The sequence below is a fragment of the Muscardinus avellanarius genome (assembly GCF_963383645.1).
Source record: "Muscardinus avellanarius genome assembly, chromosome: 5".
NCBI classification, from domain to species: domain Eukaryota; kingdom Metazoa; phylum Chordata; class Mammalia; order Rodentia; family Gliridae; genus Muscardinus; species Muscardinus avellanarius.
Window position 1 is genome coordinate 12,749,402 of NC_137790.1, and position 27,172 is coordinate 12,776,573.

Below are 27,172 nucleotides of genomic sequence, written 5' to 3' on the forward strand. Positions count from 1 at the left end.
AGGAGATGACTTGGTTGCACAGTGTGCGCCCCCGAGACTCTGAAACACTACTCTGAAAGCTGTCACAAGAAAGCATCGCATGGGCCCTCGCAGACAAAAAGGGTTATTTTATCCAGATTATTTCCCCACATTGCTGGGGAAGAGGGACTCATTTGTAATCATCAAAGGAATGCTGACAGACCTGAAACGGGATTACACTCTATTATACTCATCCGAATTAAAGATTTGTTGTGGAGATCTTTCTTAGATTTCTTCTCCCCTCATCCTGGGCTCCAAATGAGGCCATTTGTATGCACGGGACAGTGAAGGCAAACACGAAATCAGACTGTTCGCAAACATAATGTTTCAGACTCACTGGCCTGGGTTTCGAATGTTAATGTTGCCTGGTTTTTCTGTGTGTGTGTGTGTGTGTGTGTGTGTGTGTGTGTGTGTACACACGTGCATGTGTGTATAGCTTGGCTATCAGTTCAAAACTAGCCCTGAGGATCACTGCAGCCTCTCACTTGTTAATGTGGGGGGAATTCAACTTCAGGGACTCCAGTAAGCTAGGGATACAGGTGTTGGGAAATGTGAGTCAGAAGTGTGCCTATGGAAATGTAAAAACGTACATACCGGCAGAGCTGTCGGGCAGGTCTGTGGACATACTACTAAACCCACACTTCCAGGCTCTGTGGTTTGGTTACTGTTTTAGAGAATGTGAGCTGCCAAGTTGATTGTTTATCCTTCAGACTCCTTTGTTATTAAGTATGTGTTCCTGAACCCAGCAAAAGCAAGCTTCCCCAGCATAGCTCCTCTTTGGAGGAGCCCCGTATCATACCTAACACAGCATCTGATACCTGAGACCCTTTAGAATGTTTCCCGATTTTTTTCTTTTTTCTTTCTTTCTTTTTTTTTTTTTTTTTTTTTGGTACTGAGGATAGAACCCAAGGGCATTCTACCTCCGAGCTACACCCCCAGCCCTATTTTTTATTCTATTTTGAAACAGGGTCTCACTGACTTGCAAAAGGCCTCACTGAATAGCTGAGGCTGTATGTGAACCCAGATACTCCTGTCTCAGCCTCCCGAATGCTGGGATTACAAGCGTGCGCCACCACGCCCATCTCTCCCATCTTTTCCCTACAGAACTACCACTCTGGAACTGAGTTCCTCCTGGAAAGGAGGCATGGGTGTCTCCAGCTGGTACCTATGTAAGTTAGTAGAAGGGGTCTTATGGGTCACAAAAGCATCTTGTGATTTTAACTCCCTAGAGCATAAAATATTTGAGAGTGCATGTCAAGGTAGAAATGTTACTTTCTTAAGTAGGAAGACAAAGCAAGAAATGTGGGGACATGCACTAGAAGTTGTACCATTTCTTGTCTTTCTAGCTCATGAATTTCTTCTAGACTTGGTGTCCTTCATGAAGTATTTTTTTTTTAGTGGTTCTTTCAGTAATGCCAGATGGTGATAAATTTGTCTTCTCATTCATTCTTGAAAATAGTTTAGCTGGGTATATAATTCTGGGCTGACAGCTAATTGAGTTTGTTTTTCTCAGAACCATTATTTCATGGTCTTCTGCCTCCCACTGTTGTTGTTAAAAAGACTTTCTAGATAACATTTTTATAATTACATCTAAGACTATCACTGTACCTTTAGTATTTTATGTTTTTTTCATATGATACATATGTAATTTTTTATTTCTCTTGTTCAGAAGGCTTGATCGTGAATCTTTCGTCATTTCTTGAGAATTAATTCTAGGACACTATCACTCTGAAGCTTGTTTCTTCCTAGTTTTCTCAGCTCTCTCTTTTTCTAAATATTTATCAGCATATGTTGAACTTATATTCCATCCTCTATGTCTTGAAAATTTTCTTCCCTGTCTTGCATGTCCTCATCTCTTTTGCTTTCTCCTGGATAATTTCTCTATCTTTATTTTCCAGCTAACAGTTTCTCTCTTCGGCTATGTCTAATCTCCTCTTTCAGCTAGTTATCAAGCCTTTAATTTCAATCAATATATTTTTCATGTTAGTTGATCTATTGGGTTTTTCTTCAAATACACCTGATCCTTCTTGATAGTCTTTTGTTCCTTTCTCATTTTGGGGATTCCTTCTTTTGTGTCTTAGGAACTCTGTTGTTGCTACTGACTATTGCATATATGATATAATTTTGAATTTGTTTTCATAATCAGCACTACAGCATCTATAGCAATCCTGAGGGGCCATGCTGATGATGTTTTCATGCACGGAATACCTAAGTGTTTGTTTTTGCCAGGTACCCTGGGGCATTTTATTAGTTGCTCATCCTGGATTTTCCAGCAAAGATAATATGAATTCCATACCCAAACTCTCAAAAAGGCAGGCCTCTTAAGGGAAATTTCTTTTCCCACCAATCATGAGTCAAAGCTGAACTATGTTTCCTTGTCATCTTTCTTTGCAAGGGCTGATTCGTTTCTCATCCACATTTTTATGCAGGTTTAGCCCTATAGCTTTCTATAGATAGCGTTATTCCCACTCCTCCCTTTCCACTGGTCCAATGCCTGCCCTATTGCACCTGTTAAACGCTCATTGTCAAGATCATCAATGAGCCACAGTGTAGCCACAGGATCAGCACTAGCTAACATCTCTAGCTCTCTGCTCTCCCTTCTTCTTCTTCTTCTTCTTCTTCTTCTTCTTCTTCTTCTTCTTCTTTTTTGCTTGCTCTTTTTTATATTTAATCACTTCTTCATTTAAAGGATGGCTGTTATATTTTATTCAGCTGTTTTAGAGTTTTAGATGTTTTATCAGAAAAACACTTTCAGAATAATTACAGTTCCTAGTCTCTGATCAGTTCTTTGGGCTTGGGCGGGCTGGTATTTGAAAGGACATGGGTCTAAGTCCTGGGAAAGATTTGGCTCTGGTAGATTAAGCAATGAATACTATAGAAGTGATGTTGCTTTAAACTACTTGTAATGTATTTATTTTAGTTTCTTTCTTCACTATTAATAAAATCAGCCTGGGTTCAAGTCTCTACAAGTTACTTAACTTCTGTTTGCCTCCGTTTCTTCAATTTTCTATAATAGCTCTGAGTATTCAAAGAGTTAATGAGATTGCAGTTCTTAGGACAGTGCCTGGCATACAGTGATTTGTGTGTCTGATAAACCAAACTAGTTTTAATTCCTCGAGGCCTCCTACTACGCTGAAACAGATTTTACCTGGAGAGGACGTACATGTAGGGCCAGGGATGTAGAGGCAGAATAAGGTATTCCTTTCCAAGGGGCGAGAAACTCACAGAGAATAGATAGGTCACCTAATCAGCCACTCTCCCGATCTGAGACTCTCCTTTCACACCCAAATCTCAGTGACTATAGGATTTATCTTTTTAAGAGGAGCTATTTCCTTAAAAAAGAGAGAGACACACCAGCCTCACTAAAAGAATGACAGAGTATCATAAAACGTCAGAGGGGCATGGTGGTGAATGCCTGTAATCCCCATACCTAGAAGGCTGAAACAGGAGGACTGTAGGTTCAAGACCAGCCTTGGCAATTTAGCAAGGCTCTCAGCAACTTAGCAAGACCCTGTTTCCAAATAAAAAATAAAAATGAAGGTGTAGCTTGCAGGGAGAATCGCCCCTGGGTTCAGTGCCCAATATAAAGTAAACAAACAAATAAAAATAAAAACTTCAGAGTGTTTCCCTCTACCTTTGTGATCTTCAATGGAGAGTGTATGACCTTTGAAACTAGGTTTGGTACTGGGCTCAAATCCTGCCTCTGTCTTTCCTGCCGCTATCTTTCCTCTTCTATTCCTGGAAGCCAGGGAGCTGGGGAAGAGTTAGCAAGGCAGGCGGCAGGAGTGGGTGACAGGGGGCTGTGGTCTCTCTATGCCTATTACCCTCCAAATGGTGCCTTTTCAAGAATGCTCAAGGTGCTAAGCTGATAGGCCGCTCTGAAGACCAGTGACAGCCACCTTGTCACTGTCCTGGACCCCATCACGATTTGGGACCACATCTCTGATATAAGTATATATAAATAACCTACTACGCTACTCTCAGTTATAAGCGAAACTTATGTTTTCAAGATGGAACAAATGCAGTCAGCTCTCTGTATCCACAGGTTCTATATCTATGAATCCAACTAACCAACCACAGATCAAAATATTTTTTAAAAATTGTGTCAGTTCTGAATGTGTGCAAACATTTTTCTTTATCTTTCCTCCTTAAGCAATATACTATTACAATATATAACATACATATACATGTATATTACACATAATAAATTGTTATATACTTCTGTTCTAACAAACTTTTTTCATTATTCCCTAAATAATACACTATAAAATACATAATATACATATATTATATGTAATATATTTATTATGTAATTAATACATATGCTAATTAAAGATATATTACATATACTTTATGCAGCATTTATCTTGTACTAAGTATTATAAGTAATCTAGAAATGATTTTGTGTGGGGGGTGGTAGTGAACTGGAAATTGAGCCTAGGAGCATTCCATCTCTGAGCTATACTTCCAGTCTTTTTTATTTCGAAGCAGGCTCTTGCTAAGTTGTTAAGGGTCTTGCTAAATAGCTAGGGCTGGCCTCGAACCTGCCATCATCCTGTCTCAGCCTCCCAAGTACTGGCATTATAGGCTTGAGCAACTGTGCCCAACTATCTAGAGGATGTGCAGAGCTTATAGGTAGATAGCATGTGATTTTATATAAGATACTTGGTGGCCATGGGGTCTTGGAACGTGTCCCCAGCAGGTGCTGAGGGATGACTACAGACACACATGGATGTTTCAGCATTTCTCTCCTGGATTCCAGGGTGCTGCCCGAGGCTGTGCTCAATGTGGAATGGCTGATGGAAAGATGCTAAGGAAATGGACAGGAAAAAGTCAGCCTCATCAGTGGGTACCGGAAACAAAAGTGGTCACCCCATGAACTACCTAGAAGGTGGAGGCAAATCATGGTACCTTTTTCTTCTGATCTTGTTCCCTAAATACCATCAAATGCCGTGTTTCCCAGCCTGGCCTCAGTCTAGTGTTGGAGGCTGCCTCTGCCCTGCTTCCTCGCCGGGCGGTCTGGAGCAAGATGGTTACCCTCTAAGACTATGTTCTCATCTATAAGCTAGAATAATACTTGCCTTATAGGTCGCTGTGTGAGGATAAAATCAAATGCCACTGAGCTCGATTAATTTTTACTCCCTTCCTTTCTGTTTCTTCCCTGGAGCTGCTGCTAGGCTTCTCTTTCCAATAAAGCACCTGGGAGACCGAAGCCATCAATAACAGGACTGCCTGCATGCTGAGATGCTTCTCTGCTAGAGAAAAAGCCGGCAGGGCATTTTATAGACATTGTTACTTTCCATGGAAACAGACAAGCAATTTCAGACGCTCGCTCTTCATCTCTTCTTCCGAGGGAGCTGGACGACTCCTTCAGCCATTCAGTTTGTCTTTCTTTGGTTACAAGATGGCTTTTCATGCCATAAAATTTATTAAAGTGAAGATAACCCCGGAATCAAAGGATGATGTGGCTGAGGCACTGCAGAGGTGTGTGCGTGCGTGTGTGCCTGTGAACGTGTTGGGAGACCGTGACAAGCTGGGGAAACAGTCTCAGTCTCCCTGGTGGAGCCTAGGGCTAGGGGGTAAAGGGGACCCTAGCTGGCCATGTGTGCCCTGGATAGACTGATGCATGAGCCAGACGCAGCCCCCGTCTCTCTTCCAGACTCCAGGACAGTGGCTTTCAACGCTGGCTACCCCTTTAAGACCCCCCAGGGAAACTTTAAAAAATAGACCAAAGCTTGCCTCTTCTTCGGACAATTGGCTCGGAAGTCCTGGGGTACAGCTGGACACCCCGACACATTTCCATCTCCCCAAGTCATTCTGTGTGCTTCCAGAATTCATCAAGGGCCATATTGTACATCCTGACATTACCAGGAAGTGAAATAAAGATTGGCTTAATTTGTTGGGGTACGAATGATCTATGTTAGGGGCTGCATCGAGTCCCACCAAAATTCACCTGTTGAAGTCCTTACCTCTAGGACGTGACTGTATTTGAAGGTACAGTCTTTAAATAGGTGATTAAGTTAAAATGTAGTATCAGAGCCCACATCATGATTGTGGGCCCTGATCCAGTATGACTGTTGTCCTTATTAGAATAGGGGACTAGGGCACAGATAACAGGGACGACACAGAGAGAAGGCGGCCATCTAGAAGTCAAGGACAGAATCCTCAGAAGGAACCAGCCCTGCCAACATCTTAATCTTGGACTTCTAGTTTCGAGATCTGAGAAAAAGTTCATTTCTGTTGTGCAAGCTGCCCTGTCTGGGGTGCTTTGCTATGGCAGCCTTAGCTGAGTAACACATTCTGGTACCAAGTATATTTATTGCTTACTTGGACCACCCATGGCAGAGAGCAGGACACTGGGCCAGGAGGGAACCACTTTCCTCACACAATGAACTCACTTTGAGGTGAGAGCACATCTGGGGACAAGGAAGGCCTTCCAGGCGGTCTGCCATCCTTATCTTCTTCCTGCTTCTTGGTCTCCACTACGTGCTAAAAGCAGGTCAAAGCCACATGTGTCCGCACATGGTCAGGACTACTTTTCCCTAAGTAGTTCCAGGAGCGCTCTAGGAATGCTAATGGGACTAGAACAACATTGCAGCCCTTTCTTTCCTTCCCTCCAGAACCCATAAGCCTCTATGAGCTTCTTTGAGAAAGAAAGGAAACAGAGCAGACCTGGAGAAGGATAAGTAGCTCACCTTCCTTAGAAAACCAGAGCAAACTCTCCCTCCAAACAAACAAGTTACTGAGGGGCTCTGGCTGATTAAGTCCAAGAGATACAGTGAAGCCCTACTCTTTTCGCTCCTTTTTCTTTTCTTTCTTTTCCTTCTGTACTAGAAATTGAACCCAGGCACATTCTGTACTGGGGATGGAACTCAGGGGCTTTCTGCCCCTGGGCTACACTCCCAGACCTATTTTATATTTTATTTGGAAACAGGGTCTCACTATGTAGCTGAGAGCCTCACTCAGTAGCTGAGTCTGGCTTCGAACCTGTGAGATCCTCCTGTCTCAGCCTCCCAAGTACTGAGATTACAAATGTAATTTTTAAATTTTTAAAAAAACTCTTTTTGGGGCCAAGCGTGGTAGTGCACGCTTGTAATCCCCACGCTTGGGAGGCGGAGACAGGAGGATTGCATAGGTTCGAAGCCAGCCTCACTGGCTTAAGAGACCCTGTTTCTAAATTTAAAAAATGTAAAAATAGGTCTGGGAGTGTAGCCCGAAGGTAGAAGGGTTCTAGCAAGGAGGTAGAAGGGTTCCTTCCCCGGTACCACCAAAACAAACAAACAAACAAACCCCTTCTTTTGGTACTGGAAATTGAACCCAGGGACATTCTACCTCCCAACCCTATTTTTAGTCTTCATTTTGAAACAGGGTCTCACTAAGTTGTGGAGGGCCTCACAAGTTGCTGAGGCTGGCTGCAGACCTGCAATCCTCCTATCTCGGCTTCCCAAGTACTGGGATCACAAGTGTGTACCACTACACCAGCTTATTTTATTTTATTTTTTGAAACAGGGTGTTGCTAAGAGCCTCATGAAGTTGCTGAGGCTGCTTCGAACTTGCCATCCTCCTGTCTCAGCCTCCCAAGTACTGGGATTATAAACTTCACCACAATGAAGCCTGTTCTTTAAGGCAAAGGTTTTTATGGTAACGCAAAGGACACCCCCTCCCATCCCCTCATCTCACACCACCACACTCCAGCTCCTTGCCTCCCTTGTTCTCGGAACAAAGAGGATGATAGGCAAACCATTATACTTCTATTTGCTGTCTTAAAAAAAAATACGGAGTCAGTGATCAATTTGGACATCTTAGGCCAAATCCCCAATTTGGGAATGTAGTCAAAAGAACAAAACTCTATCCCAAGGAGAAAAATGGATGAGAGCCAAGCACATTTGAGGATGGACTGAGAGCAGAGGCACTAATTCTGCGTGCTCCACTCTTGCCCTCCCCGGGATACGTTTCTTAATGCACTGATTATAGCCTTCTAGCGGCCGCTGGCAGTGGCTCAAAATCTTCAGAGAAGGGAGTGTGGGGAGACTGTGTCCCAGCAGGCTTGGGGGTGATTAGCACGAGTCACAAATAAGGAAGGGGAAGGAGGGGGCTATGATGCAGGTTCAGCATTCTTAGGAGATCTGATGCTGGAACCCCCAGGGCAAAAATAATCAATGACCCAGGAAACTGACACCAGCTGACAGCCTGAGGGCTTTTGCAGGGAAGAGAAAGTCTGAAGTAACTTTTCCAAATTGCATGGCTGGTCTCCTGGAATGCCCAATACTGTATAGACTATGGCCGGGACCCCTGACATTCTGGCACTTTCTTTTACGTGGATACACCATTTTTTCTCTTCCTCCATGGGGCGAAGGGCTGGGTCCCAAGTTCCGTCCATCCTCCACTGGTTTTTGATGTTTCTCTACTTTAGAAAACAAGCCGGTGTCTGTATTGTCAAACATGCTCTCTGCTGTTGCCGCAAGGCTCTGTGGGGGAGAGTCCGTTGTCTCTGTGTAAGCCTCTGTTCTGTGTCTATACGCCCCGCCAAGTTCATAAAAAGGAACGGGACTGCCTGTCCCCAGGAACCAGGCAGCAAGCTTTGAGGCCACAGGGAATCACAGGGTCAGGATCCATCGCGTCAACCAACACGTTCAACTGGATCCCCAGACTGTCATTTCTGGAGCTTAGAATGTTCCGCCACACTATCACAGAGCTGGGGGCCCCGCAGGTTCCTTAAGTTTCAAGAGCAATTAGCCAACTTTGGAAGACTTCAGCTTTCTTCTTGAAACTTTTCTAAATGTTTCCCCAATCCCACCCTGGACAGAACTGGAGTTTAAACTGAAACATGTCCCGGGGTTGGGAGTGCCGTGTATCTTTTCTTCTCCCCCCCAAAGCTGCCCAACTCTTTCTCCCTAGTCTTCAGATCCTTGGAAAGCAAGTTCGATAAAAGTAAATGTGGGACCTGGTCTCAGATAGATCTAGCAACACCACCACCTGCTGCTGGCTCTGGGAGTTTGGAAACCTGGAACTGGGGTTTGCATGGAAAGCAGATGAAAACACCTTTTATCATTCTTATTACTTAGAAGAACCTAGATCGCAGCGAGCATCCATTCCCTTCACGATGCAGCCTCCCTATTTGATAGTTCAAATTCACTAACAGTTGTTACACACACAATTCCAGGCTTGTGGGGTAACCTATAGACGGCTCTAAGTATTGCAACTCCCTCCTTACAGAAACAACTCCAAGTGCCTATAATCTGTGAAAACAACCTAATGGTCACACTGCAATTTGCCTAAAGCAATATTTGTTCAGTTGCAATGATGTCACTGGAAAAGGGCTTGTCAGCTTTTCATTCTTGCCTTTAAATATTCTGAGCGAGATGGTGCTGGGCTCAGAACTCTCTCTGCAGCTTAAATCAGCAAAAGCAAAGCTTATCTAGCAGCCAAAAAAAAAAAAAAAAAAAAAAAGTTCTTACAGAGAGAAGAAAAGAAAGAGAGAAAAAAAAGTCAACAGCACTTAAAAAACCCAATGTCTTTCCCCAGCACATTTACCACAGAGTTTTGATCCTCCGGGGCTTGATTTTAAGGGCCGCGGTCGGCTTGCCAAATAGGCATATCTTGGCTTCCTTCGCCAGGCAGGAACACTGCCTTGATATTAAATATTCAAAGCAAAGAACCTCTGACCTCAGTTAACAATGACATTCTCTGTAAGTAAACCAGAAACCCAACTCAGCTTCTGCCTTGCCAGTGTTCTCTGCCATGTACTAGTCTATGCACAACCAAGGCGACTCCATTTACCACGATTATATTGCAAAAGCCCCTGCACCAGGGGACCAGACAGGGTCTATGCAGAGCTCGGACTTGGCAGAACCCTGGAGAAGGGGTGAGGTATGGGGGACTCAGAAAGGCTTCCTGGGGCTGGGCTGGGCTGGGGAGCAGACCTCCAGCCTTGCCAGAGGAAGACCCAGGGCCGTGGCAGCTGCAAGGGCATTTGGCCCTTTAAGTGAGTGTAGTGCTAATAGGAGCATGTGTTCCTATAGCCATACCCAGCCTAAAAAGTTCTTTTATTTGGGGGCCACATCTGCCTCTTTAGAACTACGATCCTTTGCGGGAGTCTGGGTCTGAGAAAACTGTTATCATTTACTGGGGCGGGGGCGGGGGGGGGCGATTCGTGTGTGTGTGTGTGTGTGTGTGTGTGTGTGTGTGTGTGAGAGAGAGAGAGAGAGAGAGTGTGTCACCGGATGGGGGTGGTGTCTGTCACCTTTTAGCAGCAAAGCTATGTCCTGAGGGTCCTCCCTCTGTTTGGTAAGCTCCCCGTTTCTTTCTGCATCTCCACCAGAACTCTGTCCCCAGAGCCGCTCCCTGCTGCTGGCAAGGACTTCAGGCCCTGTGTCCCTGGGCTAATCTCCTTACATGGGCACCTGGGAGGCTGGCTGCGGCGCACCCTTGCTATGTGGGTGGCACAGTGCATCCCCCTCGACCACAACACGTGTATCTTCCAGAGCTGGGCGCGGCAACGGGCCGGGCTTTAAGGAGCCCGCAGTCAAACAGCCTCTGACAAGGTTGGGTCGCCGATGTGGGGGTCAACAGCAGGGCGAGAAACTCTAAACACAGTCCGCGTCCTGGGGGGTGGGGGGCTCCCCAGCCGCCACCCCACACGCAACCACTTCTATTGCCAAGGGCTCCCCCCAGGCGACAAAACTAATTAAGAGTGTGTCTCAACTTGAATCCAATCCCTCCGTGCCCGTCGCCCCCAGCCCGGGGCTCACCTGGGCGCGGGGATGCCCGGCGAGGGAGGGCGCTCTTACCGGAGAAGTCGGTGAGCGCGGCGATCTCTTTGGAGCAGACCAGGACGGTGCAGTAGAAGAGGCGCAGGAGCTGCCCCGGCGGCTCCACCTGCCTGCGGAGGCCGGGATGCTGCGCGGGCTGGGGCGCGGGCGGCGGGCGCGCGTGTCCCGGCAGGAGCATGGTGCGCGGCGCGGCGGGGCGCGGGATGGCGGAGAGGAGGGCGCCGTCACATGGCTCCGAGCCCCCCGCCGCTCCGGGCCGGGGCCGTCTGAGCCTCCTGCTCGCCGCAGCCCAGCCCGGGATCCCCGGGAAAGGGGAGGGGGCGGAGAACTGGGGCGGGGCGAGGAGCCCCAAAAGGATCCGCGTAGTTTCCCCGGGAGGAAATCTGCGCTGCCGCCGCGCGGGAGGAAGCGAGGGGGGCGGTGGGGACCGCGTTGGACTTTGCCCACGGGGAGGCGGCCGAGGGCCCCCCGACAGATCGAGGGTCTGCGCAACCCGAGCACCTAGCACCCCGGGTCCCGGGCGGGGAGGCGGCCCGGCCTGCCCTGGCTGGGTGCCAGCCTCGCCCGGCCCGCGGCGCGGCCGCCGGTGCCCGTGACGCACTTTGCAGCCGGGTCGCCCCCGCCGGGCGGAGCGGGCACCGCGGGGCAGCCGGGTCCCGGCGGCGTGGGGGGGGGGTCAGCGCACAGCCGCCCCCGCGACCCGCCGCCCTCCGCGCGCAGCCCCCGAGCGCGCAGTGGCCCCCACTCCACCGAGCCCCAGTAACTTGGCTCCGTTCTTGGGGCGAGGTGGAGAGGGGGTCTGCGCCCCGGCCGGAGCGCGCGCTGTGGGCAGCCATCGGGGATCTTATCCCACGCCGGAATAAAGAGCCGCTGAGCGCTCATAATCGGGCTTTGTTTTAAAATGGGCCACAGCATCTTTACGAACGTCTTGATTACGCTCGGTGTGACCCACGTTGGGAAGCGCAGCCCGTAGGCTTAGAGCTTGGAAAAACCCAAGACTGGGGCGCGGGAGCCGGTGGCTGCGCGCCGGGTGCGGGGTCCCGGTCCCGAGACCCCTGCTCTAGGGGCGCGGCGCCGGCGGGAGGGAGGAGGCCCCGCCCCGTCGGCAGGCGCTGGGCACAGAGTGTTCCCGATCACCGCCCGAGGCCCTGCCAAGTTCACCGCGCGCCTGACGCGGAAACGTAGATAATGAGACCCAAGGGCGGGGCCGGGCGCGCCGCCCTCCCCGGCCCCAGACAGCTGCAGGGAGGGAGGCCCCGAGACAGAAAACTCGGCGCACCGATCTTCCTGCGGCGCCCTCGCAGAGGCGAGAGGGGGCACCAGGACCCCGCAGCGGAGGACCACTGAATTCCCCGGGGTGCTCCCCCACGGTGCTCCCTTCTTCCCTGAGGACCCAGTGGCAGATGCAAATAACATAAGGTATTTCGAAACAGGAGCTTGTCAAAGGCAAACGTTTACAAATATATACATTGAAATGTAATCCCAGCGATTCCACAGGCTGGGTTAGGAGGATATTCAGTTTGAGGCCAGCATGGGCAATTTATCAAGACCGTCCTGTCTCAGGATAAAACTTTTTTTTTTTTTTTTTTTGCAAGACTGAGGATGAAACCCAGGGGCATTATACCTCCAAGCAACACCTTCAGCCCTATTTTCTTTCTTTCTCTCTTTCTTTTTTTTTTCTTCTTTTTTTTTCCCCTTTTTTTGGTGGTACTGCGGTTCCTGGAAGCCCTTCTACCTCCAGACTGCACTCCCAGACCTATTTTTACATTTTTATTTAGAAACAGGGTCTCCTAAAGCCAGTGCACGCGGCTGGCTTCTAACCTGCTCGATCCTCCTGTCTCTGCCTCCCAAGTGTGGGGATTACAAGCGTGCGCCACCATGCCCGGCTTATTCTTTATTTCGAAACAGGATCTCAGTAAGTTGATGAGGGCCTCTCACTAAGTAGCTGAGGCTGTCTGCGAACCCGTGATCCTCCTGCCTCAGCTTCCCAAGTACTGTGATTACAATCGTGCGCTGCCACGCTTGGCTAGGATAAAACAATTTTAAAAGGTTGGGGGTGTGGCTCAGCGGTAGAGGGTTCAATCCCCAGTGCCACCCCTCACATACATAAATAAAACTCAAGAAGTTTCAATAATCGTGGATTTTTTTTTTTCTGCAATACTGGGAATTGAACCCAGGGGCATTCTACCTCCGAGCTACACCCCCAGGCCTATTTTTCAATTCTTTATTTTGAAACAGGGTCTTACTGAGCTGCAAAGGGCCTCACTAAGTAGCTGAGTCTGGCCGAGAACTGTGATCCTCCTGTCTCAGCCTCCCAAATGCTGGGATTACAAGCGTGAGCCACCACACCTGGCTTAATCATGGATATTAACACACTTCGTAGGCTGGAGAAACTAAGGGTGAGAGGACCATTAAGGACGCTCCACATACAGGAGACACTCATAACGCTTAGCTCAAAGCTCACAGGCTCCCGTGTGTACTTTCTATTCTGTCCATTCATTCATCCAGTTTAGATATGAATTGGGTACCAGCACCTGCCCGGTTCTGCTCTCGGGCTTGGGCATCCTGGCATGGGGAAAGAATCATGCTCCCTGGGTGTCAGGGGCTGGCAGCACCTTCACTGGTTCTACATGCCCTCCAGATGCCAGCGTGGGCGTCGTTACTGAGACCGCATCCCCAGCCATCCCTATCTGTGACGTCCACAGACTTGTGAGAAGGGAATACGATGACGTGGGCCATTGCATTAAACAGAACAGTCGGTGTCTGTCATTGTTACAGCATGAGAGACCCAGGCTTGAATGGTTAATGCCAAGTGAACAGATGCAGGAAAGAGAAGCGGCCACGGCAGCATCCCAGAGATGCAGGAGGGAGATAGATAGACATCCGGGGAAATTCTAAGGCAAGACGGATGGAAAAGATGGGAAGACCCAGCCAAGCAGGAGCCGGCAGAAGCTGGGTGTTTGGGGAGGGTGGACATTTTAGAAAAAGGGATCCGTATGTTGAAAGTGGAAACAGACATGGCTCTGTAGAAGGACTGAGAGAAATCTAGGGTGATTGGAGCAGAGGAAAAGACAGGGTAGGGTGGGGTGGAGAGTCAGGTAGGCTGGATGGAGCTCAGGACTTTGGAGGTCTGGGTGAGCTCCTCCATCTTTCCCTGAAGTTATGGCTTAATGAGTATCTTTATCTGAAGCTAGCGACACATTGTACACAGAGGACTGATGGGATTGCACATGTGTTGGTAAAAAGATTCTTTGTTTTTTGGCACAGTGACATCAGAATCATTAATTGTTTTAAATAATTAAAAAGCTTCTAGAAAAAAATTTAAAAGGTTACTGTGGTTACATCTGGAGGTTTAGCTCAGTGGTAGAGCTAAAGTCCCTGGGTTCAACCCCCCAGTACTGTCAAATAAATAGATAAGATTACCGTGGCTAGCCAGGCCTGGTGGTGCACACCTGTATTTCTAGTACTGAGGTGATGGAGACAGGAAGATTGAAGGTTTGAGGCCAACATCAGGAACTTCGTGAGACCCTGTTTCAAAATAAAAATAAATAAATAAAAAGCTGGATGTGGTGGCACATGCTTATAATCCCTGCATTTGGGAAGCTGAGACAGGAGGATAGTGATTCAAGGGCAGCCTCAGCTACTTGCTGGGGCCCTTTGCAACTCAGTGAGACCCTGCTTCAAAATAAGGAATAAAAAATAGGGCTGGGGGACCTTTAAGGACTTCCGGGAAGATGGCATCCGAGAAAAGCAGGGCTTAAAAGCCCCGCTAACAACCAATCTCCATTACCACAAAATCAGCGCCTTTCATAGCCAGAAAACACCATCACCAGAGAAACAAAAAAATCACCAGGCTCCAGAGAGAAAGCAGACTGAGAACAGAGCTCAGAGCCACAGAGGAGATACACCGGCCTCACGCCCGAGGACGCGGCAGCAGCGCCATACTGCCGGCGGCAGCGGCGAATTCACTGGACGGCTACAGCAAGCCGAGGTGAGCCGCTGTGGAACAGCCAGGCGGGATTTTTCAGCGCAGGGAACATCGAAAGCTCCCAGTGGCTGAGCTCAGCACACTCTGCAGGGACTCAGAGTGGAACTCAAAACCAAGAAGAAATAAGCCAGCCTCACGGCCGAGGGCATAGCAGCGGCGCCATATTGCCACCGGCAGCAGCAGCAGCGAATTCACCGAGTCCAGTACAGCTACATCTGCGAACTCAAGAACAGTGAGTCAAATTGCGGGCCACAGAGGAGAAATCCCAGTACTGTACTCCCTGGGACTTGACCCAGTGGGGGAGTGGCAGTGGCAGAGATATCACACCATAGGAGAACGTGCAACCTGGCACCCCCCATAGTTTAAAGCAGCCTCTATCGACTCCCTGGGTCGGAGACTCTGTGATACAACCCAGTAAAGGAGTAGTGGGGTCTGAGATACTACAGACTCGAGATCCAGAGCACCTTAAGTGAAGTCATAGTGACCCAAGGGAAGAACCCAGAGAAGGCACAAACTTCCGAAATCGTGGGAAAGAGGAATAACACTGGAGCAATGAATGCCCACAACCCCACAACATCAGAACCCGATAAAACATAAAATCAGAGATTTCTAGAAGATCAAATCAGGAAAATAACTGTAGAAATAATAGAGGTGCTTCGAAAAGAACTCAGAGAGAGCCAAAAAGAGATAAAGGATGCAATTAATGAAGTAAAGGCCTCAATTCAAAGCACAAACAACCGATTAGAACACATGGAGAACAGAATCTCGCTCTTAGAAGATGATCATTCCAAAAATGAATGCATAGTTTCTAATCTAGAAAAAAATATCCAACAGCAGGAATCTGACATTGAAGAAATATGGGCCCATTTTAAGAAAGCTAACCTAAGAATAATTGGAATAGAGGAGGGAAAAGAAAGTGAAACCAAAGGGATCAACAATCTCTTCAAGGAAGTAATAGCAGAAAATGTTTCAAACATAGAGCAAGAGGTTGATACACAGATCCAGGAAACTTATAGAACTCCCTTTAGACAGGATCGGAGAAGAGGATCCTCACGCCACATAATTGTCAAAATGACCAATGTGGAAGCCAAGCAGAGAATCTTAAAGGCAACAAAAACAAAGGGCCAAGTGACATTCAGAGGCAAACCAATTAGAATCACTCCAGACTTCCCAAAACAAGTCATGAGAGCCAGAAGGGCTTGGAGTAACATATTCCAAACTCTGAAAGAAAACAACTTCCAGCCAAAAATTTCCTACCCAGCAAAACTTTCTATCAAATTAGATGGAGAAATAAGAAGCTTCCATGACAAACAGAAACTGAAGGAATTTATGTCTTCAAAACCAGCGCTAGAGAAAATACTCAAAGAGATTAACTACAAAGAAGAAATAGGTAACACACACCAGAACCAGAGAAACAAGATTTTCCATCCAACAGACAACTAAGATTGGTTATCTGTGGAGATTCATTATTTATGTTAGTCTTTTACCTATCTCTAAATTGTATTATTTGCCTTTATTGTTGTTAATTTTTAGGATTTCTAGTTGGAATATTAATATACCTTCAGATATAGCATTTGGAAATATTTTATCCCATTCTATTAGTAACTTTTAACTCTGTTTACATTGTCTTTGGATATACAATATTTTTTTATTTTTTAGGGAGTTTGTATACTCTTTTGTTGCCTGTGCCATTGAAATAATATCCAAGAAATCACTGCCAATTTCAGTGTTGTGATGTTTTATGACCCAGATTTTATTCTAAAAGTTTATAGTCTTAAGATTTATATTTAGGTCTTTTATCTATTTTGAGTAAATACTTGTATATGGGATTAGGTAAGGGTCCAATTTTATTCTTTTCCATGTAATTATTATTTTTCAACAGTATTTAGTTAAAAGATTATTATTTCCACCACCAAATGTTCGTGGAAACCTTGTCAAAAATAACTTGACAATATAGGGAAGAATTTAGCTCTAGGCTTTTATTTAACTCCAATGGTTTATATATCTGCCTTTAGAATAGTACTACACTGTTTCAATTATTGTAGCTTTATATGGTTTGAAATCAGAAAATATACATATTCTAGCTTTGTTCTTTTTCAAGATCGTTTTGGGTATCTAGAATCCATATTCCATATTAGGATAGATTTTTTTCTGAAAAATAAATATATAAACATATGATAGTTTCAGCTAAAAAAATAGAAAAAAATATTCTCTGGTAAGAAAGAAAGCAAAAAGAAATATTGAAATGTTATCTTTAAGTCATCAAAAGCTTGGTATCAGACAAATGAAACTGTTATGTGAGATTATCATTTTTAATTTTTGATAAATTGCTATAATACTAGATGTCAACCACTAAGCCAAGCATGGGAAGGAGGGATGGGGAGAGAATGGGGTGGGGATCGGGTGGGGGCTGACTGGGTGATGTGTGCATGTATGTCTACAAAAGCTTGTATCCCACTATGATGTATGAATACAGTGCACCAATAAAAAAAAAAAGAAAGAAAAAAAATACGACCTTTAAGAGAAAATAATCTCATTAAGATTAAATGTATAAAAATTTATACTCAAAATGATGTTCTCGTCATTTTAAGTACTATTGATTTAATAAAATATTGAAAAAAATAAAAAAATAGGGCTGGGGCTGTAGCTTGGAGGCAGAATGCTTCTGGGTTCCATCCCCAGTACCATAATCAATCAATCAATCAATCAGTCAATAAATAAATAAAATGGGGCTGCAGGGTATGGCTCAGGGGTCCAGTGTTCCTGGGTTCAATCTCAAGTCCCCCCAAAAAGAAAATAAAAAATATTGCTATGGCTGCTGGAGATGTCAGAGAAGGGTCCAGGGAGTATATACCCTGAAGAACCTAAAGCAGGAACACATCCCTACACTGTACACCAACATTCATTGCAGATTATTCACGTTAGCCAAAAGTTAGAAGCAACCCAAAGCCGGGCGTGGTGGCACACACTTGTAATCCTCGCGCTTGGGAGGCTGAGACAGGAGGATCGCACAGGTTCGAAGCCAGCCTCAGCTACTTAGTGAGGCTCTCAGCAACTTAGCAAGACCCTGTTTCCAAATAAAGTATAAAATAGGTCTGGGAGTGTAGCCCGGAGGTAGAAAGCCCCTGGGTTCCATTCCCAGTACCACAAAAAAAAAAAAAAAAAAAAAAAGAAGTAACCTAAGTGTCCATCAACAAATGAATGAGTCAACAGGACATGAAATGGTATTCATCTATAAAAGGGAGTTCTGATACATGCTATGGCCTGCAGGCACCTTGAAGATGTTATGTTAAAAAAAAAAAAAAACAGACATAGGGCTGGGCGTGGTGGCGCATGCTTGTAATCCCCGCGCTTGGGAGGCAGAGACAGGAGGATCGCGCAGGTTCGAAGCCAGCCGCGCGCGCTGGCTTAGGAGACCCTGTTTCCAAATAAAAATGTAAAAATAGGTCTGGGAGTGTAGCCCGGAGATAGAAGGGCTTCTAGGAACACCAGTACCACCAAAAAACAAAACAAAACAAAACAAAAAAAAAAACAAAAAAAAAAAACAACAAAACAGACATAAAAGGACAGTGCATGAGACCACTTATAGGAAACACTTAGAATAGGCAGGTTTATAGAGACAACATGTAAAATAGAAGTTACAAGGAGCTAGAGTGAGGGACAGAGAGTTATTACCTAATGAGAACTGAGTTTTTATGCGGGGTGATTAAAAATAGTTTTGGAAATAGATTGTGTGATGCTTGCACATTGAAAATGGAATTATGGCCACTGAGTTATATAATTAAGATGGTTAAATGACAAATTTATGCTATGTAAATCAATCATAACTCTAAAAAATAATGTAATAACAAAAAAAATTGAAATTTGACAGTTTGTTTTTGTGGTACCGGGGATTGAACCCAGGGCCATTCTACCTCTGACTAACCATTCCCAGCCGTTTTTATTTTGAAACTCACTAAGTTGCTGCGGGCCTCACTAAGCTGTTGAGGCTGGCCACAGACCTGCAATCCTTGGTCTCAGTCTTCTAAGCACTGGGATTACAGGTGTGTACCACCACACCTGGCTGAATTGGACTGTTAAATTGGGTAGGTTGTTGTCATGCGAAATATTTTTTTAATTTATTTTTATTGGTGCATTGTAATCATACATCACATTGGAATACAAGACTTGAGAGGATATACAAGCACACATCATCCAATTAGCCCTCATCCAGCCCCCATCTCATTCCCTCACCCTCCCTCCATCCCATGCTTGTTTGGTGATTAACTTTGATACATTTGTTTATGTACCTCCTGCTTTTTAAAGAGGCTCCATCCTCCCCTATTCCATACCCTCTGATTGGTCACCTTAATTGCTTCACTATAGAGCCCTTTCTATAGCTCGACCACTTCCTGTTGCCCCTTTCCTCCTAGTTATTGCTGGTTAGGGGAAGCATCTGGTTTTAATTTCCTGCAATATTTCTCTGTGCATGCCGCGTTGCAAGTAGCGATCCCACTCTTGACAACCCCAGTTGTGGCCTGGCTACCCGGTGGACTGATCCAGACCTCGCTGGCTCAAGCAGCGGCCTTGCCTCATGGGAGGCCCCTGTTCTGGCCTCGCTGGCCCCGAAACTGGCCCAACCCTTCGGCTGGCTCCGATCCCAGCCCTGGAGGCTCCAGCACTGGCCTTCCTCATGGCAGGCTCCGATGTTAGCCAATGGCCCCAGCATTGGCCTAACCCCTCGGCAGGCTCCGATCCCGGCCTCGGAGGCCTCAATAGCGGCCTTGCCTCACGGAAGGCTCCGATGCCAGCTGCTGACCCCGGCACCGGCCTAACCCCTCAGCAGGCTCTGATCTCGGCCTCGGAGGCCCCAGCACTGGCCTTGCCTCACAGCAGGCTCCGATCCCGGTCTCGCTGGCCCTGGCACCGGCCTGACCCCTCAGCAGGCTCTGATCCCGGCCTCAGAGGCACCAGCACCGGCCTTGCCTCACGGCAGGCTCCGATCACGACCTTGCTGGTCCGGGCACCAGCCTAATCCCTCAGCAGGTTCCGATCCCGGCCTCGGAGGCCCCAGCACCGGCCTTGCATCACGGCAGGCTCCGACCCCAGCTTTGCTGAGTCCGTCGCCAGCCTCACCCCTTGGCAGGCTCTAATCCGAGCACCCTCTTCGCCCAACTATTTGTCCCACGTTCTCATGGGTGCGTGGTGGTAGCATTCTGCCTCTGGGGTCATTATTTCAAAGGTTCCAGGTGTAATGCATCAGATCTCTGCCTCCCCTGAGTACTGGCCACTGCCATTGCCACTGCCTCCACCATTTCAAATTTTTCCCAAGCTCTTTTTCCACTCTGAATGTTGTCCAGTCTTCCTAAGCATGCGTGATGGTAGCATTCAACCTTTGTTGTAATTTCTCCAAAATAAAAAATAAAAAAAAATAAGGTTGGTAGGCTCCGATTTCTGCTTCTCCTGAATACAAGTCTCCACCGCCAACACGGAGACTGCTTTCAGCACCACCTTTCTCCTTGGTCTCCACTAAAGTCTCTCTCCTTACAGGTGATGTCCAAGATTCTTAACAATGTAGAGAAGAAGCAGTCCTCCTTAGCAGGGAATTTTTCCAATAATTCCAGTTCATTTGGAAAAGTTTTGTCTGCATCTCCAGTATCCTGGCATCCATCACCTCCTTGACCCCTCTCCGATATTTTCCTTTTTTCTTTTACTTTTCCTTTTTTACAGGGTCCTCCGGGTGGAAAGGGTTTCGCCTAGGGGTGCCCCACCAATGCCTGCCCATCCGCCCAGGGTCGGGGCCAGGGGCCCAAACCACAGGGTCCTTCCGGGTGGAGAGGGGGTCGCTTAGGGGTGCCCCGCCAGCGCCTGCCCACCCGCCCAGGGTCGGGGCCAGGGGCCCGGACCCCAAAATATTTTTTTAAGCTGTGAAAAAAATCAAATAAGAACCAAGTGGGTCTGGAGAGCTGGTCAGGAGAGGAGAGTGATCCGCAGAGCAGGGCTGAGCTTTGCGTTGGCTGCAGACCCCAGGAAAGGGGCCGGGTTGTACGATGTCCAGGAAGCCAGGTAGCAGAGCAGAGCCGGGAGGGCGTGGCCTGCGAGCGGCCCCAAGGCTGGCTCCCTGGCTGCCCTCCGCATCGCACTTCTGCCCATGACTGTTAAATTGGAAGATCTGAGCCCTAACCGGTTCCTTTTAATACTATTTTAATCTTACCAGAAAATGAAAAAAAAAAAAAAACCTCCATCCATCTTCCTCGCCACCTCCCACACTTCTAAGTACCTTTGTCCCCCAAACAAACAGAAACTCCACTCCCTGCCCTGTTTCCAGCTCTCTAAATATTGTACAATCAAACACCCCAAATCCAAGGCTCTGTAAAAATTCAAGGGAAGGTGGGGAAGGGCGTGCATGCTTCAAAGACGGTGGGGGCTTGCGAAATCCATCTGGGCCATAGAGGCGAATGTTCTTTTCCACCGAGGCAGTTTCTCCCAAGCCATTTCTTCTCTGATGAAATTTGAAAAATAATTTAAAAAACAGTAGTAAGACCATTGGATTATTTAACACAATTATGGGAACTGGTATTAAAGTGAATTTAGTCTGAATGAAACGTTCCCCAAATATGTAGACTCTTCCCACACCCTTTTTTTTTTTTTTTTTTGTGGTACTGGGGGTGGAACCCAGAGGCTTTCTACTTCTGGGCTATACTCCCAGACCTTTTTTTTTTAAAAAATATTTTATTTGGAAACAGGGTCTCACTAAGTTGCTGAAAGCCTCACTAAGTAGCTGAGGCTGGCTTCGAACCTGTGCAATTCTGTCTCAGCCTCCCAAGCGCGGGGATTACAAGCATGAGCCACCACGCCCGGCCCACAAACCCTTTAAGGTAGGTGCTGACTAGGAAATGGCATGATTTACTGATTCCTTACAAAATAAAAATGCAGGGCCCCCTTTTAAAATTATTCTCAATTCCATCCACCCGGTCCACCAGGTAAGATGTTTGGCTTCCAACACAGATGAGGTATAGCCATTCTGAGAAGACAGAGCCACCACTTGTCAGCCTCAAAGAAACCAACCTTTTATCTTAGGAGCAGGAGGCCAAATGTTGTCCAGAGCTAAAAAAAAATAAAAGTAAAAATAAAATAAAAGGCTCATTTTTAGAAAGCAACAAATGGTGGTTTATAGAGCCGACGCCATGGAGCCACACCAATAGTGAGGAGACTGCCTGGTGAGGACTGCAGAAGCCGGGCTGCACTAGGAAAATTATGTGGGAGAGTGTTTTGTCCAAAAACCTACTGAAGTGCTGGGCATGGTAGCACACACTTGTAATCCCAGCATTTTGGAGGCTGAGAGAGGAGGATCACAGTTCAAGGACAGCCTCAGCTACTTAGTGAGGCCCTTTGCAACTCAGTGAGACCCAGTTTCAAAATGAAGAATAAAAAATAGGGCTGGAGCATGGCTAGGAGGTAGAATGCTCCTGAGTTCCATCCCCAAACCCGCAAAAACAAAAAACAAACAACAACAAAAAACCTACTGAAGGGAGACTTTAAAAATATATATGCATATCAGGTGTAGGGGTACATGCCTGTAATCCCAGTACTTGGGAGGCTGAGACAAGAGGATAGCAGGTTCGAGGCCATCCTCAGCTACTTTAGTGAGACCTTGTTTCAAAATAAAAATAAAACAGGAGTGGGGGTGTAGCTTGGAGGTAGAACGCCCTTGGGGTCAATCCCCAGAGCTAACCAATCAACCAGCCAACAAACAAATATCAACTGAGGTCTGTACCTACAGCCCAGCCAAGGCCAAAGGCATAGAATCCACTAATTCTATTGATATTCAAATGACAGTACCAGAGACTCAGGTCAGGTCCTAGCTCTGCCCCTGAGAGTCACCCTCAGAGACATCTGATATCTCTGTCTCTCTGTCTGTCTCCCATTTTACATTTGCAAAAATGAAAAGCCCATTTTGCTTCTTAAAAGAAACGTAGGATTTTAGCCAAAGTGGATTACATTCGGACCAATTCCTTGACATTTCTTAATGTTTTCTCAAGTATGTCTTCTTTGCATTAATTTTTGTACATGCTACCCATTTACTGACATGTGATCCCTATTTTCTTTTTTGTAAAAGAAGACTGCGCTGGGGCTTGTGGGGCATAGTGAATGACTGGGTTCTGATTCATGGGGAATTTTCAGTGTGGGAATTCGCAGTTATTCAAAGTAGTAAACTCCCTTTCTGGAGGTGGGGGGGGCACCGCATCCTGGTGGGAGCAGACACCCCTCTCCTGTTTCCTGGCCAAGGCTGGAAGGTGCTTGATTCCAAAGGAATTCCCTGAGGATGCTGCCCGTGACCTGATGACTTTAGGAAGAATGCTTTGGTCTCCAGATGCCCCTCTCTGCCCTCCTGGAGTTTTCTCCTCCCGTCCACTCAGGGGTCCAGTATTCCTTCTTCCCAATCCTCTGCTGTCAGAAAGGAAAGGGCTAAGCCGGGTGTGGTGGTACACACTTGTAATCCCAGCATTCCGGACTCTGAGACTGGAGGATCACGGTTCAAGGACAGCCTCAGCTACTTAGCGAGGCCCTGTGCAACTCAGGGAGACCCTGTTTCAAAATAAAGAATAAAAAATAGGGCTGGGGGTGTAGCACATGGGAAGGGAGCAGTACTGGTTCTAGGCAACCAGGCCAGCTGACGTAGTATAGGGTGTGATTCAGGATGCAGACTCTGTGGTTGGTGTCCAAAGTTCCAACTCTGCCCAAACTGGGACTTGTGGGTTGCGGTGGAATTCCAAGCTAAAACAGCGAGTCAGAGTGGAAGCTGCATCTGTGGTAGAGGGATGGCAAATGCAATCATCTTACACTCACGACGGACAGGGCATATTATTGTTTATTGAGCATAAGCTATTCGGTTTTCATTTGAGCCCCTAGGAGCCGGGAGCCGTGGCGCGTGCCTGTAATCCCAGTCCTTGGGAGGCAGAGACTGGAGGATTGCCAGTTTGAAGTCAGCTGCAGCAACTGAGTGAGAATCTGTTTCAAAATAAAAAACAGAAAGCCGGGCGTGGTGGCGCACAATTGCAATTCCAGCATTTGGGAGGCTGAGACAGGAGGATCGCGGTTCGCGGACAGCCTCAGCTACTTAGTGAGGCCCTCTGCAACTCAGTGAGACCCTGTTTCAAAATAAAGAATAAAAAATTGGTCAGGGGGTGTAGCTCGGAGGGCAAATGCCCCTGGGTTCCATCCCCAGACCTGCAAACCCCCCCCCCCAAAAAAAAAACCACAAAAAACAACCAGAAAGGGCTGGGGGTGTAGCTCAGGGGCAAAGTGTCTGGGGTGCAATCCTCAGGTCCACAAAAATGGACCTTTAGAAATGACTGCCACCAAGCAAAGCAGCTCCTAATGGGTTGTTCTCGATGACGGCGGCCTGGCCCCTACAGGACATGGGGAAGGGCTCCTCCATGGAATTTCATTTTCCTCTTCCTGTGAACTGGCTGCAACCTGTCCCGTCTCTGGCTTATGAATACCCCCTCCCTCCCCACTCTCGCCCACTCTGTCAGCCTCCTCAGGCCTGTCTCCTGCCTGGCCATCCTCCCCTGTCCCTGTCCCCAGCCCTCTGTCAAGTACACGAGATTTTAGGACCTGGATTTCTTCTGAGATGCCAAGTTGAATCTGACTTTAGCTCTTAAGTACCCAAAGGCCTGAAAAAGAAACATTTGTATATATAAGATAGGTATTTAGCCTTTTTTTAAAAAAGAAAATAGCTTTTTTTTCCTTATAATATTGGAAATTGAACCCAGGGGCATTTTACCTCTGAGCTACATTCCCAGGCCCATTTTTATTTTATTTTATTTTATTTTATTTTATTTTATTTTATTTTATTTTATTTTATTTTTGCAGGTCTGAGGATGGAACCCAGGCACATTTGACCTCCGAGCTACAACCCTTACCCTATTTTTTATTCTTTATTTTGAGACAGAGTCTCACTAAGTTGCAGAGGGACTTACTAAGTAGCTGAGGCTGTCTGGGAACCGTGATTCTCCAGTCTCAGCCTCCCTAATGCTGGGATTACAAGTATGCGCTACAACGCCTAGCTTCTATTTTTATTTTTTATTTTATGTTTAAAGGGTTTTTTTTGGGGGGGGGTGTCTTAGCTTATTTTTTTAAAGGTTTTTTTTTTTTTTTTTTTGGTCTTTTTGGAACCGGGGATCAAACCCAGAGTGCCATACCTGCAAAGCAGCCGTTTTGCCACTGAGCTACATCCCAGCCCTTTTAGTTTTATTTTGAAATGGGGTATTTCTAGGTTGATGAGAGTTTCACTACTTGCTGAGGTTGTCCTCAAACCTGCGATCCTCCTGCCTCAGCCTCCCAACTACTGGGATTACAGATGTGTGCTACCACGCCTGGCTGAAAATTAGTTTTTATGGTAGTAAAATACATACAACATAAAATTTACCATCTTAGCCATTTTTATTATAATTATCGGCATATTTTAATTGTACAAATTAATGGGATCCATTTTGGTGTTCCCACACATGCATACATGTCCGTTCCTGTTCCCCCTTCCCCCAGCACCCTTCCCAGTCCTTAATAATCTCCTACTTTGATGTCATCTTTGCTTGTTTCTACGTATGAGAGAAGACCTGTGATATTGATCTTCCTGTGCCTGGCTTACTTTGCTTAACACGAAACTCAACTCGCGTTTATTGTGGCACTATTCACAATAACTAAGAGAGGGAATCAGCCTCGGGGCCCATCAACAGGTGAATGGATGAAGAATCGTGGTTCATATACACAATGGAGTGTATACTCAGCCATAAAGAAGAATAAAATAAAATTGGCAGGAAAATGGCTAAGCATTGTTAATGTGCAGGTCAGTGATAAGTCAGGTCCCTCCCCTCCCCCACGTGATCTTGCGGCCGGGAGAGGAGATGGAACTCTGGAAGAGGAGATATCTCAAGACTCCAGGTGCCACTAGACACACTTGAGATCGCGAGGCTACAGATGTCGCAGAGAATCGGCATTCCCACACTTAGTCCCACCCCCCAAAATACCGGCTTACAAGCAGGACTACTTCCGTCTCGCCATGTGGGCAACTCAGTGGGCCAATCCGGACTACGCAGGGGTCCAGATGGACTCTCCAGGCAGATGGCTCATCGGTCGCTTCCCCCAACCCGCTGACCTCGCCCTGAACCCCGAAGGTGCCGAGTTCTTTCAGATTAAAGCAGATTTTTGTTACCTCAATGTGTGCTTTGCCTCCTTCATGGTCTCCCCAAGCCCCAACACCCCCAGTTTAACCTTTCAGTCAGTAGTATTACAACACCCACCGTGTCATGCGGCTCTCCCCACCAGGTATCCCCAGGCCTTTTTTGATTTTGTAAAACTGAAACTTGCTACCCACTGAGCCACCCCTCACTCCCTCCTCCTAGCCCCAGGTGAGGGCCATTCTACCTGCGGTCTCCTTCCATTTGGTAACTGTAGGGACCTCATCCAAGTGGAATTTGTCCTTTTGTGACTGGCTTGTTCCCCTTAGCATAATGTCCTCAAGATTCATCCACATGGTAGCACGTGTCAGAATTTTACTCTAATAGTAAATGACATTTGTGATAATATTGTATGTACGTACATGTACATACATACTTGTATGTACCACATTAGCCTCTCCTGTGACTTTGTCTCTCCCAGAAGGAAGAGAGGCATCTTCACCTACTGTACTTTCCAATCAGTTTCTCCTTGGTGAACAGAAGTAAAAACTCTTCAGCAAAAGTCTCAGAAGGGTAAAAGAGAAGCCAAGTCCTGTTACCCAGGCAGGTGACTGCCCCTGGAGAAGCTTCCTGCAGACCCTGCACGCCCAACCCAGGAATGCCAGGAGGAACTGCCTGGCGCCCTCTGCAGGCAGAATCTTCATTTATGCCAGAGAATGGTGACAATGACCCAGGAATGAAAAAACAAAGGAGCCAGGTGTGGTGGCGCACACTTGTCATCCCAGCATTTGGGAGGCTGAGACAGGAGGATCCCGGTTCGCAGCCAGCCTCAGCTACTAATTAGTGAGGTCCTCTAAAATTCTGTGAAACCCTGTTTCAAAATTAAGGATAAAAAAAAAAGGGCTGGAGGTGTAGCTTCCCTGGATTCCATCTCCAGTACCACAAAAAAGAGAAAGAAAATAAAAAACAATATTATTTATGTGGTAGATGCTCATAACATAAAATTACCATCTCAAGTGTATATAGTTCAAGAGCGTTAAGTACATTCACAGAGACCTCTACCACTATCCATCTCTGTCCAGAGTCTCCAAACTGCAATTCTATCCCCACTAAACAACAACTCTCTGCCCCCTATCCCCAGTGCCTGGAAACACCATTCTACTTTCTATGCCTATGAATTTAGCCATTTTAGGGACCTCGTAGAAGTGGAATCATGAAGTACTTGTCCTTTT

General features: G+C 46.7%; 1 protein-coding gene across 5 annotated transcripts in view; it reads right to left on the reverse strand.

Moving 5' to 3' along the window:
• The window catches only part of EVA1C (eva-1 homolog C), a gene marked incomplete at both ends in the record, with an annotated part of 81,280 nt that extends 70,312 nt beyond the window's left edge, over window positions 1-10,968 (reverse strand). For 4 of the 5 annotated variants that reach the window (XM_080696926.1, XM_080696925.1, XM_080696924.1 and 1 more), the window contains one exon: window positions 10,809-10,968. In XM_080696926.1, coding sequence (XP_080553052.1) covers window positions 10,809-10,968 — 160 coding nt within the window. Of the gene's footprint in view, window positions 1-10,769 lie in introns of all 5 variants that reach the window. The other variant, XM_080696922.1, reaches the window with a different exon arrangement.
• Window positions 10,969-27,172: the final 16,204 nt, after the last annotated feature.